Source organism: Sorghum bicolor, chromosome 10 (assembly GCF_000003195.3).
Source record: "Sorghum bicolor cultivar BTx623 chromosome 10, Sorghum_bicolor_NCBIv3, whole genome shotgun sequence".
NCBI classification, from domain to species: domain Eukaryota; kingdom Viridiplantae; phylum Streptophyta; class Magnoliopsida; order Poales; family Poaceae; genus Sorghum; species Sorghum bicolor.
This window is the reverse complement of record NC_012879.2, coordinates 12,004,813-12,022,080: the sequence shown is the minus strand read 5'-3', so window position 1 is coordinate 12,022,080 and position 17,268 is coordinate 12,004,813. Positions and strand designations below refer to the sequence as shown.

The following is a 17,268-nucleotide window of genomic DNA, read 5'->3' as shown; positions in this document are numbered from 1 at the left end:
CTTGGCATAGTGTTTTTCTCCCTGCAGTTATGTTCGCTTGGCAGAAAAGCCATGGCTAAAATTACTGTTCGCTGATTTGTTTTAACTAAGAAAAATACTGCTGAATGGTTGATAGATTCCGCAGATAAGCTTTGAGCTACGGATGCATAAAACCGAGTGAATGAAACGTTTCTGCTGACCTCCTCCTGCATTCAACAATAATATGTTTTTCAGCAAACTCAGCTGGTCAAAACATAAAATAGCGGATGGGAAGCAATTTTGACTACTAAGGAGGAACATTGCATCGACTGGGCAAATCTTGCCTGAAGGAAGCTATCAACTGATGCCTTGTCATTTCGTGAGAAGGATACCACCTCTCTTTTCCTTTCTATAAACCCCTTGTTCTCAGTCACCTGTGATTTCAGCAGTTGAAGCAGCCATCAGAAGTACAGCAGATGAAACACATGTGCAATTCACTCGATTAGAAGGATATACTTTTATTCCATCAAGTCACAAAAATAGCAAGACAGAAAGAATAAATGTAGCATATATTCACATTCAATGTTCATGACAGAATATTTTGAATGGTCCCATGCAATGTGTCATCTTTGCAGAGTAAAAACGTGATGTTCAACAGAACTTGCAAGGATGCTGACAGACACAAGGAATTTTAGATTGTGTGTTCACCTTGTCTATCAATCGCTTAATAGGACGGTGAAGTGATTCAATTGTTGTCTGCTTGTGTAGCCTTTTAAAGAGGAAAAGAGGAATGGTGGCTACTTCTGGGATGTGAAGCAATTTTACTGGAAACATAAAACATTTGAACTATTATGATGCACCCAGATTGTTTCCAGTAAAATTGGCATACCTTCAACAGCGATGAGAAGTTGATCTTTGTTCTTTGTGTTTGTTCTTTCTGAGAGACTTCTCTAAATTCTAGGCAGTCAAATAGCAATAATGGAATTGGATAGAACATCTGACTGCAGGTCTCCAAGCTCGTTCAGCATCTGCACAAGCCTCAGTCTCAACGGCAAGTACCTTGTGCCTGGGAATAAGTGAGCCACTCCTCTAATTACTTGAACTTCAGAAAGTAAGGGGTGGAGATTGTAATCCTTGTAGTGACAGCACAGAAACCGAACCCATAGGTTGACACAATTAATATATTGCCAGTTATCTATCTTCCTGCAGACACAAGCAAGAAGGAAACAACCGTTCATGTAAATACCAAAAGAAAATATAAAAGACATCATCATGAGGTTAAACCTCAGCATGCACAGGTAGATTTTTCTCCCTTTTCATTTCGGTATGTATATCAATACAAGGATCTTCTTGTACTATCACAACAGATCTTTAGATAGGCTTACAGAGAAAATTCTATTAACATGATACAGACTTTCAACAGCCAAAAAGTTGTGCCAAGGACAACATAACAAATATGTTGCAGCATGGGAACCCAACCCATCATTCGAGCATGTAACGATTGTAAAAATCCTCTTCAACCTCTTTAGACAGGAAAGAATAAAACAATACCCAGTCTTATTGGACTAGATGGAATCCATGTTGGCTTAATACATCAGAAAATGTAATAATATAACTGGCATCCAGACACATTCTTGGGCCCTACTTGGATGCATGGGACACAGTCTCCCAAGAATATGCCTGAGAGGATATACTATGTATACCAAATAAGGCCCCATTACACTGCATGGAAAGGATACAGTGAAACTTCACACCCAAGTCAAAAGTTAAACTACGTGCACATGCATGTTCTGAGATAAGCCTTGTGGCATACCTTTTCCTTGGTTTTAGAAGCCTGTCTAAGAATAGCATTCAGTTGCTCCGGAGGTTACTGCCCTCTCATATGATTTTTGGACATCAAGAGAATACAGCTCTACCAGACAGTCTGTCATGTGGGGACGCGTATATGCCAGGCGTGGGCGCGCGCGTGACGAGCGCAGAGCCCAGGAGCACGCCCAGCGTACGACGTCGCCCAGGGGCTAAGTAGGGAAGAGCTGGGATTAGTTAAGATTAGTTGCTATTTTTATTCCTTAGATTCAGGGATGATTAGTTTCCCTCTGGGATAGGGCCACTGGCCTATTTATATCTTGTAATCAGAACTTTTGAGATGAAGCAAAGTATTACCCTAATCTACCTCTCCCTATTCTAAATATCAAGCCGACGGCAGGGGGGCATAACCTCGCCGGCGACGACGGACCAAGGCTACGACTGCGTAGCCAAGGGCCTCCTACCCTAGGGGTTGACGCCCTTGACAACCTGGTATCGCGATCTAGCCGATCCTCAACCTCGCAGGCAGCTGAAGCCGCCTGTTCCACCTCCACCGCGCCACTTTCGCCACTCCCTGCATCCGCCGCTCTGCTGTCCCCGTCCTCTGCCTCATCTGTTGCTATGGGGGACAACTCCGATTTGAAGACCACCATGGCAGCCCTGGCTGCCGCCGTCACCGCCTTGCAGGCCACGGCCGAGGCTACCAAGGCCCTGGAAGAGAACACCAAGGCGATCGCCGCTCTCTTCCCTGAGCGGCCCTCGTCCTCATCTGGCAAGCAAATCCTTGGGGATCAGCCCCAGCCCCCGGATCGACCGCCGAAGTTCCAGAAGCTGGACTTCCCGCGGTATGATGGAAAATCTGACCCTCTCATCTTCGTCAGCCGCTGCGAGTCAGTACTTCCACCAGCAGCGCATCATGGAGGAAGAGAAGACTTGGATGGCCTCGTACAATCTTGAAGATGGCGCCCAACTCTGGTACCTCCAAGTCCAGGCCGATGAGGGCACGCCGCCCTGGCCGCGCTTCAAAGAACTCCTATACCTCCGCTATGGTCCGCCGCTGCGATCTGCTCCGCAATTCGAGTTGGCGGACTGTCGGCGCACAGGCACTGTCGCCGAATACCAAGATCGCTTCCAGACGCTTCTACCTCGCGCCGGGCATCTCGATAAAGCTCAGCACGTCCAGCTGTTCACCGGGGGCCTCCTCCCGCCGCTCAGCACGGATGTCCGCATCCAGAACCCCCAGACGCTGGCCGCCGCCATGAGTTTGGCCAGGCAGTTTGAGCTTCGGGAGTAGTACGTCCACCAGCATGCACCACCACCGGCCCGAGGCCCTAGACGGGTTCCCCTCCTTCCTACGCCTCCTCGACAGCTGGCTTTGCCCGCACCTCCGGCTGCTGGGCCTCCACCGTTCGCCATGGAAGGTCAACCGATCAAGCGTCTTTCTCAGACGGAGCAAGAGGAACGCCGCCATCTCGGTCTCTGCTACAACTGCGACGAAAAATTCACTAGGGGCCACAACCGTGTCTGCAAGCGGCTGTTCTATGTCGAGGGCGTGCAGGAGGAGGACACCGATGCGACACCGGAGGAGACGGACGAGACCTCCCCGACCGAGTCCCCCTGCTACTCTCTCCACGCAGTCGCCGGCGTGCGCATCGCTAACACCCTACATATCAGGGTGTCCTTGGGTGGGCTTGCCCTAACCGCCCTCCTCGACTCCGGGTCCTCCCACAACTTCATCGCGGAGAGTGCGGCGCTCCAGACAGGGCTGCCTATCCAACGCCACCCCGGCCTCACTGCCACCGTGGCCAACGGCGAACGAGTGCCCTGCCTGGGCGTTCTTCGGCAGGCCACCTTTGCGGTCTAGGAGGACCACTTCTCCGCCGACCTCTACTTGATGCCGCTGGCGGGCTATGACGTCGTTCTGGGAGCACAATGGCTGGCCACGCTGGGACCCAAGCTCTGGGACTTCCACGCCGGTAGTGTGTCCTCCTGGCAGGGTTGCCGCTAGACGGGGACCGACGGGACTACTAAACCAACGATCAGCGCCGCACCGCCAGCGAGTCCCTCCTGGCCGAGCTCCTGGCCACCTTCGACGACATCTTCGCCGAGCCCCAGGGCCTTCCCCCGCCGCGCGGTCGGGAGCACGCCATCACCCTGCTCCCCGGCGCCCCACCAGTAGTCGTTCGGCCGTACAGGTATCCGGTCTCCCACAAAGACGAACCGGAGCGCCAGTGCGTCGTCATGCTAGAGCAGGGCCTCATCCGCCGCAGCACCTCCGCGTTCTCGTCTCCGGTGTTACTGGTCAAGAAGGTGGACGACACATGGCGCTTCTGCATCGACTATCGCGCCCTCAACGCGATCACCGTCAAGGACGCCTTCCCGATCCCGGTGGTTGACGAACTCATTGATGAGCTGCACGGAGCCAAGTACTTCACCAAGCTCGACCTCCGCTCGGGCTATCATCAAGTCCGCATGCGGCCCGCCGACGTCGACAAGACGGCGTTCCGCACACATGATGGCCTCTACGAGTTCCTCGTCATGCCCTTCGGCTTGTGCAATGCGCCGGCAACGTTCCAGTCATTGATGAACGGCGTCCTTCGCCAGTTCCTCCGCCGGTTCGTCCTTGTTTTTTTCGATGATATCTTGATTTACAGCGCCACTTGGGCGGACCACTTGCGTCACCTCCGTGCAGTCCTCGTCCTTCGCTAACACCGGCTCTTCGTCAAGCGCTCAAAGTGCGCTTTCGGCGTCGACACCATCGCCTACCTCGGCCACACCATCAGCGGGGCGGGCGTCGCCATGGACCCGGCGAAGGTGCAGGCGGTTCTAGACTGGCCGCAGCCCCACTCAGCGCGGGCTGTCCGGGGCTTCCTGGGACTTGCGGGGTACTACCGCAAGTTCGTTCAGGATTACGGGGTGCTCGCTGCTCCGCTCACGGCGCTCACCAAGAAGGACGGCTTTCGGTGGCCCGCGGACGCCGCAGCAGCGTTCCAGGCGTTGAAGACGACCATCACCTCGGTGCCAGTACTGGCCCTGCCCGACTTCACCAAACTGTTCATCGTCGAATGCGACGCCTCGACATACGGGTTTAGGGCAGTGTTGATCTAGGACAAGCATCCACTGGCCTTCTTCAGCCGGCCCGTAGCCCCGCGCCACCGGTCCCTCGCCGCATATGAGCGGGAGCTCATCGGCCTCGTCCTCGCCATCCGCCATTGGCGGCCATATTTGTGGGGTCGTCGCTTCGTGGTGCGTACCGACCATTTCAGCCACAAGTACCTCCTCGACCAACGGCTCGCCACCATACCGCAACACCATTGGGTTGGCAAGCTGCTCGGCTTCGACTTTACGGTTGAATACAAGGCGGGCGCAACAAACGCCGTGGCCGATGCCCTGTCCTAGTGTGACACTGAGGACGGGACAGTACTGGCCGTATCAGCCCCACGTTTCAACTTCATCGACCGGCTGCGGCAAGCTCAGACAGAGGATCCTGCTCTGGTCGCGGTGCGTGATGGACTGCAGGCTGGGACTCACGGCGCGCTGTGGTCTCTGCTTGACAACATGGTGGTGTTCGGGGGCCGCCTCTACATCCCACCCTCCTCGCCTCTGCTCCTGGAGGTGGTCTCGGCCGTTCATGCAGATGGCCACGAAGGGGTCCAGGGGACGCTGCATCGTCTCCGGTGCGATTTCCACTTCCCAGATATGCGTCGAGTGGTCCAGGATTTTGTGCGGGCATGCGCGACGTGCTAGAAGTATAAATCAGAGCATCTACACCCCGCTGGCCTGCTCATGCCACTGCCGGTACCGTCCGCTGTCTGGACAGATATTGCCTTGGATTTCGTTGAAGCTCTTCCCAAAGTCCGGGGAAATCGGTGATCCTCTTCGTGGTGGACCGCTTTAGCAAGTATTGCCATTTCATCCCCCTGGCGCATCCCTACACAGCAGAGTCCGTGGCATAGGCGTTCTTCACCGACATTGTGCGCCTCCATGGCGTGCCACAATCCATGGTCTCCGATCGCGACCCCGTCTTCACATCGACATTCTGGCGGGAGCTCATGCGGCTTCTCGGTACCAAGTTACACATGACGACGGCCTTTCACCCGCAGTCGGATGGCCAGACGGAGGCGGCCAACCGCATCATCGTCAAGTATCTTCGGTGCTTCACTGGTGATCGGCCCCGGCAGTGGGTTCGTTGGCTTCCCTGGGCGGAGTTCATCTACAACACGGCGTTCCAGTCTTCGCTGCGGGACACGCCGTTCAGGGTGGTGTATGGCGGCAACCCGCCCTCCATTCGCTCCTACGAGCCGGGAGAGTCGCGTGTTGCTACTGTTGCCCGCACCATGGCTGAACACGACGCGTTCCTCACTGACGTAAAGTACCGGTTGGAACAGGCCCAGGCGACTCAGAAGAAATACTACGACAAAGCTCACCGGGCGGTGTCCTACGCCGTGGGCGATTGGGTGCTTCTCCGGCTTCGGCACCGAGCGCCGGCATCCCTGCCTCAGCCGACCAAAGGGAAACTGAAGCCACGTTATTTTGGGCCTTACCGCGTCATCGAACTCATCAACCCAGTGGCAGTGCGTCTGGCGCTGCCTCCCCACGCCAAACTACACGATGTTTTCCATGTGGGGCTCCTCAAGAAGTTTGTCGGCCTGACCCCGGCAGTCCCTCCGCCGCTGCCTCTCATCAACAATGGTGCTGTCGATCCTGAGCCGGCACGCGTGGACTGTTGGCGCCTGGCCCGCGGCGTTCGCCAAGTGTGCACTGGAAAGGGGAGCCACCCTCGTCCGCCACATGGGAAGACGTGGACTCCTTCCGCGACCGCTACCCCACCTTCCAGCTCGAGGACGAGCTGACTCTCGAGGAGGGGAGAGATGTCATGTGGGGACGCGTATATGCCAGGCGTGGGCGCGCGCGTGACGAGTGCAAAGCCCAGGAGCACGCCCAGCGTACGACGTCACCCAGGGGCTAAGTAGGGAAGAGCTGGGATTAGTTAAGATTAGTTGCTATTTTTATTCCTTAGATTCAGGGATGATTAGTTTCCCTCTGGGATAGGGCCACTGGCCTATTTATATCTTGTAATCAGAACTTTTGAGATGAAGCAAAGTATTACCCTAATCTACCTCTCCCTATTCTAAATATCAAGCCGACGGCAGGGGGGCATAACCTCGCCGGTGACGACGGACCAAGGCTACGACTTGCGTAGCCGAGGGCCTCCTACCCTAGGGGTTGACGCCCTTGACACAGTCAATCAGAAATAAATGTGCTTTGTGTTTCTGTCATTCACAAGCTTGGTACTGGCAAGGTATGTACAGGATTTAGTTAAACAGAGATCCAAACAGCCAGGTTCGGATCATACGAAATGCCGACAGAGACAAGTTCTGACCACCACTTGCCCACAAGAGAAATAAAATATGCAGTGTTTGCAGCATATATAACAAGTTAAAAACGCAGCCAAAAAAAAAGGAAATCAATTTGACAAACTAAAAATGTAGCTCCTGTCTTTAGTTCTTCACATTGTTGTGTAATTGATCACCATGTGAATTTTTGAACCCTAAGCACCAAGGATTCATGACCAATCATGTATGTATTAATATCATCAATTACCAAACACTGTAGTATATAATTCTTCAAAAAGCTGTCAAATTAATATATATGCAAAAAAATAATAACTACATAAAGGTTTTGAAAGAATATTCCTTCTAAATGTTTATAAGATTGCATACCAGAAACAGATGACTAAAACTCAAGTTTGCCTATTGGGTTATTACCATCATACTATCAAACTTTTCGTATAAGGGTCCATCTAGCCAACAACAGGACAAAATATAAAAAATAGCATTCCTTCCCAACATTTACCGGGAATTGATGACTAAGCTGATGCATTCAAGCCTTTGCCACCATACAGTGACAATTTCATGTAAAAGAGTTTTGCCAGAAACAGAAACATGTTTCTCCGCATCCTAACTCAAAGATCCCAATTTAAGGGTATATCTAAAATAAACATATTACCTTCATTTAGACATGAATTCATTTCATAACAACATAACAACAATACGATTGCCTTGACTAGATTTAGACATGAATTACCTTCGTAATAAAGAAGCATGCAAAACTGAATTACAGTTTTAGCAAGTAACATCATCAAAAGATGGCAGTACCTTGACAAGCCTATTTGATGTTGACAGATATGCAGAAAAAAGAACCACTGATGCTCTCAACCGAGTCAAAACAAAGGCAAGTATTTTGTTGTCAGTAAGTAGACTAAGCAGATCAAGACAATTCCGTAAGTAGGACCTTATGAGAGAATCAACAGTTCGCCATTTCTTTGAATTTCTCAGATTCATATTTTTTCCTTTGTTAGCATCATCTTGAATTTCCAGAAGAGCACGGAAAATGTTATCCAACTCGGAAAGCACAAATGTTATTATTTGATAAAACACTCTGGCATTTTGAAATCTATGCATCGATAGGCCATCAGAGTGAACACCATATCAACAAGCATAAAAGCATTTAGTAAATTGCGCAAGGCAGGTGATTTAGGATCCTTTGACACTAACTGGCACCATTCACTTATAGTCTTGCTTGTAAGGGTCTTAGCATTTGGGTCATTTCCATCATTGGAGTTATCATCATCATCCATAGAATCCATTCCATCTTCATCAGAGTCCTATTAGAAATTTAAAAGGAGTCACAACAAAACAAAAATGAACTGGTGAGATCAGGTTTATTCACAAATAACAATGTAAACAGAACATGCAGAAAGTGTATCTGCATTTTGCATTAGTTAAAGGAACAGCTACCAGTACTTACTCCTTTGCTTCTGTAGCTCTCCAAATCCGACTGCCATTTTCAAGGAAATTTGCAAATCCAGGGTCCTGCAAACAAGACAAATACTTAAAATCCATATTGAAATCACTAGCAATGTACACACTTGACATTGTGCTGACATTTCATATTTGTTGCTTATTTAAAAGTAGCAAGTAATCTGAAGCATCTTGAATAGGTTGTAACATCAAAAAATCACTGGAATTAGTGAAGAATCCCTACATAACTACAACCTGTATCTAAGAATAGATGCACTGGGTGCACTTCAGTTACTAGTTTACTAAATGAACAGAGCAGAACTAACCTCATCTATCCAATCAATAGAGCAAAAAGTATACAGTTACATACTATGGTAAAAATAACTCTATTAGCTATAGCCTACAGAAATTTTGCCAACATTTATCATTTATATGATGAGCTCTGTATGCTGAACCTGTAGGTGAAGAAAATGACATACAAACATAAGACCCGCTCAAAAGAAGTTCTGAATTGTTTTCTATGACGGCAAAAGGAAACTATTGAGCTGCAACAAAGAGCAGTATATCCTGAAGCATACAGCCTGCAATTGTAAGAAGAACGTGGATATATTTAAAATTCGGATGCCCAGCTCTTTTGATGAACGGATGTGCAACCTTATCCAGTAACTTCTTCAACTTTTTCTTTTGCTTTTTGATATCCCGATTCATGTCATCATTCTGTCTGTACAAACCATCTTCCATGATACAATCTACACAAAACATTGCAATACTTAGAAACTAGTGCTCAACCACAGGCCAAGCTAAATTAGTGTTACAACAACACATACTAACCTTCGGCAGCTTTCTCATCCTCACTGTCAGAATAGTATGGACACTCAGGATCCTGCATATCATGAATCAAGCAGTCAGCTATAAAAGCAAGTAGTGACCCAGCTGTGATATACTGATACATGCATAAACTCTTCCAACTAAAACCTTCGAGCAATGGAACAATAGATGCTGCTGCAATGTGGGGATGCTAAAAATGGTAGGGCGCATCATTATTTGTAAGCTTGGTATAAGGATGTGAACAGGACAAACAAACATACCTCAGAAAGATAACCATCACTGTCAGATGGATCAGCATCTAGTTCAGCATCGTCCTTAGGAAACTCCAAGCCATGGATCATCAAAGTAGCATCATCATTGTTGATGACTGTACAGGAAAAGAGTTTTGAGCTTCGTTTATTTGAAATTTTAGATAGAGGAAGGAATATGGCAGCTGAATTAGTGCAAATCATTCTCCTGATTATTTAAAAATTGGTTCCAGACAGCTAGAGGCAGAGAAGCCTGGACAGACCATGGATCTCTAAATTGTTACTTATGTCGTTGCCGCTTAGCAGGTGAGCAGTCCACAAGGAGAAGAAAGGGAAAGTATTAAATCTTTGCACCACACCCAGTGAACTTGCCAAGCAAAACCACTAGCAACCGACTGTGGACTACAATCTACAATAGAAGAATAGAACATTCCAACTAGAATGGACCCTGCAGTAACGCGTGGGGGGTGGGGTGTTGGAGTATGTGTAACGCAGGCCCATGTGGCTAGGCCCATGAGGCCCATGTATCCCTATTATATGGCACCCTGGTTAGGGTTAGCCCAAGAGACGCATCCGTCCGTCGCCTCCCCCACCCCGCCGCCGCCGCGCGTCCGTGCGTTCGTTCGTTCACCGCGTAGGATTAGGGTTTGCGGTCGACGCCGCGCCGCCATGACGATCCTCTCGCCGCTCGCCACCAAGGTGTTCATCCCCGTCGCCGCCGTCATCGGCATCGTCTTCGCCGTCGTGCAGTGGGTGCTCGTGTCGCGGGTGAAGCTCTCCCCGGCCGCGGCCGCCGCGTCCGGCGGAGGGAAGAACGGCTACGGCGACTACCTCATCGAGGAGGAGGAGGGGCTCAACGACCACAACGTCGTCGTCAAGTGCGCCGAGATCCAGAACGCTATCTCCGAAGGAGCAACATCGTTTCTTTTCACTGAGTACCAATATGTTGGTATCTTCATGTCTATCTTCGCCGTTGTGATCTTCCTCTTCCTTGGTTCGGTTGAGGGATTCAGCACGAAGAGCCAGCCCTGCACCTATAACAAGGACAAGTACTGCAAGCCTGCACTGTTCACTGCCCTCTTCAGCACTGTGTCCTTCTTGCTTGGAGCCATCACCTCTCTGGTATCTGGTTTCCTTGGCATGAAGATTGCCACATATGCGAATGCCAGAACTACCCTGGAAGCTAGGAAGGGTGTTGGCAAGGCTTTTATCACTGCTTTCCGCTCTGGCGCTGTTATGGGTTTCCTGCTTGCATCAAGTGGGCTTGTGGTTCTGTACATCACCATTAATGTATTTAAGTTGTATTATGGTGATGACTGGGAGGGTCTTTTTGAGTCTATCACTGGCTATGGCCTTGGTGGGTCGTCCATGGCTCTCTTCGGAAGAGTTGGTGGAGGTATCTACACGAAGGCTGCTGATGTTGGTGCCGATCTTGTTGGAAAGGTCGAGAGGAACATTCCTGAGGATGATCCTAGGAACCCAGCTGTGATTGCTGATAATGTTGGTGACAATGTTGGTGACATTGCTGGAATGGGATCTGATCTCTTTGGGTCATATGCTGAGTCTTCCTGTGCTGCCCTTGTTGTTGCGTCTATTTCATCTTTCGGAATCGACCATGACTTCACTGGGATGTGCTACCCACTCCTTGTTAGCTCTGTTGGTATCATCGTCTGCTTGATCACCACCCTTTTTGCTACTGATTTCTTTGAAGTCAAGGCTGTGAAAGAAATTGAGCCCGCACTTAAGAAGCAGCTCATCATCTCCACCGCCCTAATGACTGTTGGTATTGCTGTAATCAGCTGGTTGGCCCTTCCAGCTAAGTTCACCATCTACAACTTCGGTACTCAGAAGGATGTCTCCAACTGGGGCTTGTTCTTCTGTGTTGCAATTGGTCTGTGGGCTGGTCTGATTATTGGTTTTGTCACAGAATACTACACTAGCAATGCATACAGTCCTGTGCAAGATGTCGCGGATTCGTGCAGAACCGGTGCTGCCACTAATGTCATTTTTGGTCTCGCTCTTGGATACAAGTCAGTTATCATCCCGATTTTTGCTATCGCTGTTAGCATCTATGTCAGTTTCTCCATTGCTGCAATGTACGGCATCGCTGTTGCCGCTCTTGGTATGCTGAGCACAATCGCAACTGGTCTTGCCATTGATGCTTATGGTCCCATCAGTGACAATGCTGGTGGTATTGCTGAGATGGCTGGAATGAGCCACAGAATCTGTGAGAGAACTGATGCTCTTGATGCTGCTGGCAACACAACTGCCGCTATTGGAAAGGGGTTTGCCATTGGTTCCGCTGCTCTTGTGTCCCTGGCGCTTTTTGGCGCCTTCGTCAGCAGAGCTGGAGTGACGGTTGTCGATGTCCTCTCCCCCAAGGTTTTCATTGGTTTGATTGTTGGAGCCATGCTTCCCTACTGGTTCTCTGCCATGACCATGAAGAGTGTTGGAAGTGCTGCCCTGAAGATGGTGGAGGAGGTCCGCAGGCAGCTCAACACCATTCCTAGGTTGATGGAGGGAACTGCCAAGCCTGACTATGCAACCTGTGTGAAGATCTCCACCGATGCTTCCATCAAGGAGATGATTCCCCCGGGTGCTCTGGTCATGCTCACTCCCCTCATTGTTGGAACCCTCATCGGTGTTGAGACTCTCTCTGGCGTTCTTGCTGGTGCCCTGGTTTCTGGAGTGCAGATTGCCATCTCTGCTTCCAACACCGGTGGTGCATGGGACAATGCCAAGAAGTACATTGAGGCTGGTGCCAGCCAGCATGCAAGGACCCTCGGCCCCAAGGGATCTGACTGCCACAAGGCTGCTGTGATCGGTGACACCATTGGTGACCCCCTGAAGGACACCTCGGGCCCGTCCCTCAACATCCTCATCAAGCTCATGGCCGTGGAGTCTCTTGTGTTTGCCCCCTTCTTCGCCACCCAAGGTGGCATTCTGTTCAAGTACCTGTAAGGGCCACACCAAGCACAGGAGAAGTATATGATCGACCGACCATGGACATCTCGAATAACTCCTGCCGAATTGCCAGTTCTTGTGTATTGTGCGCTAGTTGTCTAGCTGCACTGCTGTTTTTTTGGTCTCATTGTTTCAGGATTGCTGCTGCCGTTCGTATTTTCTCTTTGGGCCTCCTGGAGGCGTCACTGTTGAGCCTCACCCTGCTGGATTACTCCTTCACCAGCGGCAGTACACTCTTGACATCCTGGAGAGAGCTGGGATGACTGACTGCAAGCCCTGCTCCACTCCGGTTGACACACAGGGCAAGCTATCGGAGGCTGAGGGTACACCAGTGACAGATCCCACTGCATATCAGAGTCTTGCCGGGGCACTTCAGTACCTCACCTTCACCCGGCCGGATATCACCTATGCAGTTCAGCAGATCTGTCTTCATATGCATGATCCCCGGGAGCCACACCTCACCGCTCTCAAGCGGATCCTTCGCTACCTCCGCGGCTCCGTCGACTTCGGTCTCCTCCTCCACCGACGGTCGTCCTCCACCGAGCTCGTCGTCTACACTGACGCCGACTGGGCCGGGTGTCCGGACACCCGCCGCTCCACCTCCGGCTACGCCGTCTTTCTAGGCGGCAACCTGGTGTCTTGGTCGTCCAAGCGCCAGCCGGTCGTCTCCCGCTCCAGTGCCGAGGCGGAGTACCGCGCTGTCGCCAACGGCGTGGCTGAGGCTTCCTGGCTCCGGCAGCTCCTCGCCGAGCTCCACAGCCCTCTCCCGGAGCGCACTGGTCTACTGCGACAACGTCAGTGCGGTGTACCTCTCCACCAACCCTGTGTAGCACCAGAGGACCAAGCATGTGGAGATCGATCTACACTTCGTTCGGGACCGGGTTGCTGTCGGCGATGTTCGGGTCCTCAATGTCCCGACCACCTCCCAGTTCGCTGACATCTTCACCAAGGGCCTCCCGTCCTCGACCTTCGCCGAGTTCCGCTCCAGCCTCAACATCACCAGTGGCTAGTTGTGTCTGCGTCGGTAGTTCAGACTGCGGGGGGGTGTTGGAGTATGTGTAATGCAGGCCCATGTGGCTAGGCCCATGTATCCCTATTATATGGCACCCTGGTTAGGGTTAGCCCAAGTAATGAGAAACCCTAATTTTAACATGGGGGAGGGCAGGGGAGGGGCTGCTAGTGCTAGTTGTAGAAATATATATAGGACAGTTGCAGTTAACATTGTTTGTGCAAGGTAAAAACATAGCAAATGTCTTACACTGCTAGCTGTGGTGGAAATACACAACCTTAAATTATAGGAATCACCTCAGTGATAAAGAAGTCAATGTGATAGATTTATCACTGGGAGTGCAGGGTATCCTCACAAAATATATCAAAAAAAATGCAAAGACTTTGGTGTTACTCATTACTTTGCAAACTGATTCCTGCTGTCGAGATAACAAGGGCAGTACATGAAGGCAGAATGCCAACTGGATTTGATTAATTGATTGAGTGTTTACATAGAAGATTACAATATATAGAGGCCCAAGGGGCCAGAACACATGCAGCCACATAGGGTGGCGCACAGCTAAGTAAATAGCAGTAAAGGACTAACACAGTAACCAAAGAGATACTAGTACTGGATACTAGAGTAATCTAACAGTACACAAGGTTATTTTACCTGTTGATAAACTTGATGCTGAAGACATTTCTCCAGGGAATTTCATCATTCAAAGCATAGCACACAGCATGGCCAAAAAATTAGAGCACAGGGCAGAGTGGTCAGTCCAACAAATTGACATCTCACATAAAGATGATCAGTACAGTTGAATATGAATTCTTTTTTTTTTTTGTCAACACTCAACTGTTGGCTTCAATGAGGAAACGATACTTTTCAGGCAGCGACTTTGCATGTGGCTGATATTCACCCCTCGAGTAAAGTGATATAAGCATGGAAGTAGTGGAAGCCTCAAGTGAAAAATTCTTCTCATCAAGTTTGTAGAGGTAAACCCCAGCCCTGCTTATGTCACCTCTATGCAACAACCTCCTAACTAGAGCATTTAACATATGTGAGTTTGGAGCAGTACCACTCTTTTCCATTGCTGAAAACAGACCATCAAACTCCCCTAGCGACCCTTCTTCTATGAGATTTTCTGCTATTAAGCGGTAGGTCACAACATCTGGAACCAAACCATAAGCAGAGATAGTAGCAAACAAATCCATGGCATCTTCCTTTCTGCCACCTTTGAGCAAAGCACCAATCATAATGTTGAATGTAACACTGTCAAGTTGAGGATCCTTAGAACATAGCCTCCGAAACATTTTGAATGCTTCATCAACAAAATTATTTTTGCAAAGACCATTTAGAATTATGTTGTATGTGTAGATGTCGCACTTTGTTCTGCTGTTGATCATATTGAGATAGAGCTCGTTTGCTTCAGAAAATCTCCCGGTCTGAAACAAACCATGCAATATAGTATTATAAGTCGCAACTACAGGTGTAACTCCCTTCATTAACATTTCTCGGAAAAGGCTGTATGCATCATCTACCCTTCGAGCTTTGCAGTAGCCACGAAGCAAAATAGTATAAGTAAATTCATTAGGTTTCAGGCCATTTGAGACCATAACATCAAGTAGCTTCGCCGCTTCATCAATTCTACCAGTTAAGCAGTGGCCAGCAACTAATGTATTATATGAGATAACATTAGGCCTTACACCCACACGGATCATCAAGTCAATGAGCCTTTGGGCTTCCATGACTCGCCCTTCATTGCATAAGTTACACATTAATGTGTTGAAGAACACTGCATCAACACAGATTCCTTGATCCAACACTTCAAAAAACAGTTCCTCGGCCTTCTCCCATTTGCCAACGGTGCACAGTCCATAAACTAGGGAGGAAAACACAAAGATGTTAGGAGTCACTCCTTCATTGATCATCTGATTGAATTGGAGGACAGCATCGTCCACCCTGCCTAACTTACATAGTGCATCTATTAGTGCTCCAAAGCTGACTACATCAGGACTCAACCCTTGCTGCCTCATTTTGTTAAATATATGCATTGCCTCTTCTATCATTGCCTTTTTAGCATATGCACAGAACATTATATTGAAGATGCGACGATTAGGTGAAACACCATTTCCTACCATCAAATCTAGGAAACTATGCATTTCAGAAAGAGCACCTTTGGTAGCATATCCATGAAGCAAAATGGCATAGATAGCTACATCAGGTTTTATGCCCTTCCTAAACATAGAATCAAAAAAAAGTCTAGCTTCTCTGCATCTTCCATTCTTGCATAGGTAGTCCAGCAGCAGAGCATAAGTAATACAATCTGGCTCAAGACCATGTGTGGACATTTCTTCGAGCATTTGAACCACCTCTTTCCACTTTCCAGTAGAAAGGTATCCATGAATCAGACAATTATATGTGCCGTTGTCTGGCTTAACACCTCTATCAATCATCTGCTGAAAGACACCCTTGGCTCTGTCCACCACTTGGGCTTTGCACAGGCCATCAATTACTGTGGTGTATGTCACAACATTCGGTGGAATCCCCTGATCCATCATTTCAAGAAAGAGGTTGTAAGCTTTTTCCACTTGACCCTCTCTAAAGAAACCATTGATGACGGTGTTGTAGGCCACCACATCTGGTGGGCAGCCAAACTCGGACATTCGCAGAAGCAATATGTCTGTGGCCTCGTCCACCCTCTTCGCATCGCAGAGACCTTTGAGCAGTTGACTGATGACTATGACATTCACCCTCCAGCCCGTCTTAAGGATGAGGCCAAAGGCGGCGAAGCCATGCTCCAGGCGGCCCATGCGGCAGAAGCAGCCGATGAGGATGCTGTAGGTGCAAGCGTTCGGAGCCACCTTGCTCGAGCATTCACGGGCCATCCGGGTGAAGAGGGAGACGACACGCTCAGAGGCTGAGGAGCATCCGGCGCGGGAAACAACGGTAAGCAGCTGGTTGAAGGCACGAACCGAGGCAGGCCTGGCGCAGTGGAGCAATTCGTCGAACAGCTTGAGCGCCTCGTCGAGGCCGAGGCTTCCCGAGCGGGCGCGGCTGGCGATGACGCGCTCCAGCTCCAAGCACCGGTCGGCGGCGGCGCTCACCCGGCGCGACATGCTGACGGGGCGCGCGCGCGCAGGCGGCGGCGCTACCGGCACGGACGGCGCAGCGCCAGCCTCCGGGTCGGTGGGGCAGAGCAGGTCGAGTGCGATGGGTGGGCGGAGCAGCCCGTGCCGCGCCGCGGAGGGCGTGAGGGTGCGAGCTGGACTGCTGGAGGGAGTGGTGTGGTGGGCGGCGTGTTTGCTGGGGGCAGGGCGGCGCCAGGCGTGGCGACGGCCGCTTCCTGTCTTGGCTTTGGCCTTGTTTAGTTCCAAAAAATTTACAAACTAGAAATCGTACTATTTTCGTTTGTATTTGACAAATATTATCCAATTATGTACTAATTAGACTCAAAAGATTCGTCTTGTCAATTCCGACCAAACTATGCAATTAATTTTTATTTTCGTCTAAATTTAATACTTCATACATGTGTCTAAAGATTTGATGTGACGGGGAATCTGAAAAATTTTACAAATTTTTTTTGAACTAAACAAGGCCTTTCTTTTCTTTTTCTTTTTTTCTGACCGACTCCGTTGCCGCACAGCACAAGTGGGGTCTGGTGGCAGTGGAA

The 17,268-nt window shown here is 49.8% G+C and overlaps 2 protein-coding genes across 3 annotated transcripts; one reads left to right on the top strand and one right to left on the bottom strand.

Annotated features, from left to right (window-relative positions):
• On the bottom strand, positions 303-17,004 carry LOC8065791 (protein Rf1, mitochondrial). 2 transcript variants are annotated; one of them, XR_002448116.1, is made up of 9 exons: positions 14,452-17,004; positions 14,268-14,285; positions 9,656-9,762; positions 9,399-9,450; positions 9,222-9,316; positions 8,575-8,639; positions 8,322-8,431; positions 848-1,161; positions 303-392 (listed from the first exon to the last, which is right to left on the bottom strand). XR_002448116.1 is itself a non-coding variant. In XM_021448668.1 (7 exons), the coding sequence occupies exons 1-7, from the start codon at positions 16,712-16,714 to the stop codon at positions 8,335-8,337; spliced, it is 2,697 nt and encodes an 898-aa protein (XP_021304343.1). In that variant the 5' UTR covers positions 16,715-17,003; the 3' UTR covers positions 8,186-8,334. The 2 variants fall into 2 exon arrangements, 1 of the variants encoding a protein (XP_021304343.1); XM_021448668.1 differs by lacking the exons at positions 303-392; positions 848-1,161 and having other exon boundaries at positions 8,186-8,431; positions 14,452-17,003.
• Positions 10,298-12,755, top strand: LOC8065790 (pyrophosphate-energized vacuolar membrane proton pump). Its single transcript, XM_002438180.2, has one exon. It carries the CDS (start codon positions 10,313-10,315, stop codon positions 12,602-12,604), a length of 2,292 nt encoding a protein of 763 aa, XP_002438225.1. The 5' UTR covers positions 10,298-10,312; the 3' UTR covers positions 12,605-12,755.

Bases quoted from the DNA above. Each gene is read 5' to 3' on its own strand.
- LOC8065791 (XM_021448668.1), bottom strand. From the start codon at position 16,714: ATGTCGCGCCGGGTGAGCGCCGCCGCCGACCGGTGCTTGGAGCTGGAG. The intron at 9,317-9,398 runs GTTAGTATGTGT...TGTTTTGTGTAG, and splicing joins GGATGAGAAAGCTGCCGAAG to ATTGTATCATGGAAGATGGT. The intron at 8,432-8,574 runs GTAAGTACTGGT...AATTTCTAATAG, and splicing joins AGAGCTACAGAAGCAAAGGA to GACTCTGATGAAGATGGAAT.
- LOC8065790 (XM_002438180.2), top strand. From the start codon at position 10,313: ATGACGATCCTCTCGCCGCTCGCCACCAAGGTGTTCATCCCCGTCGCC.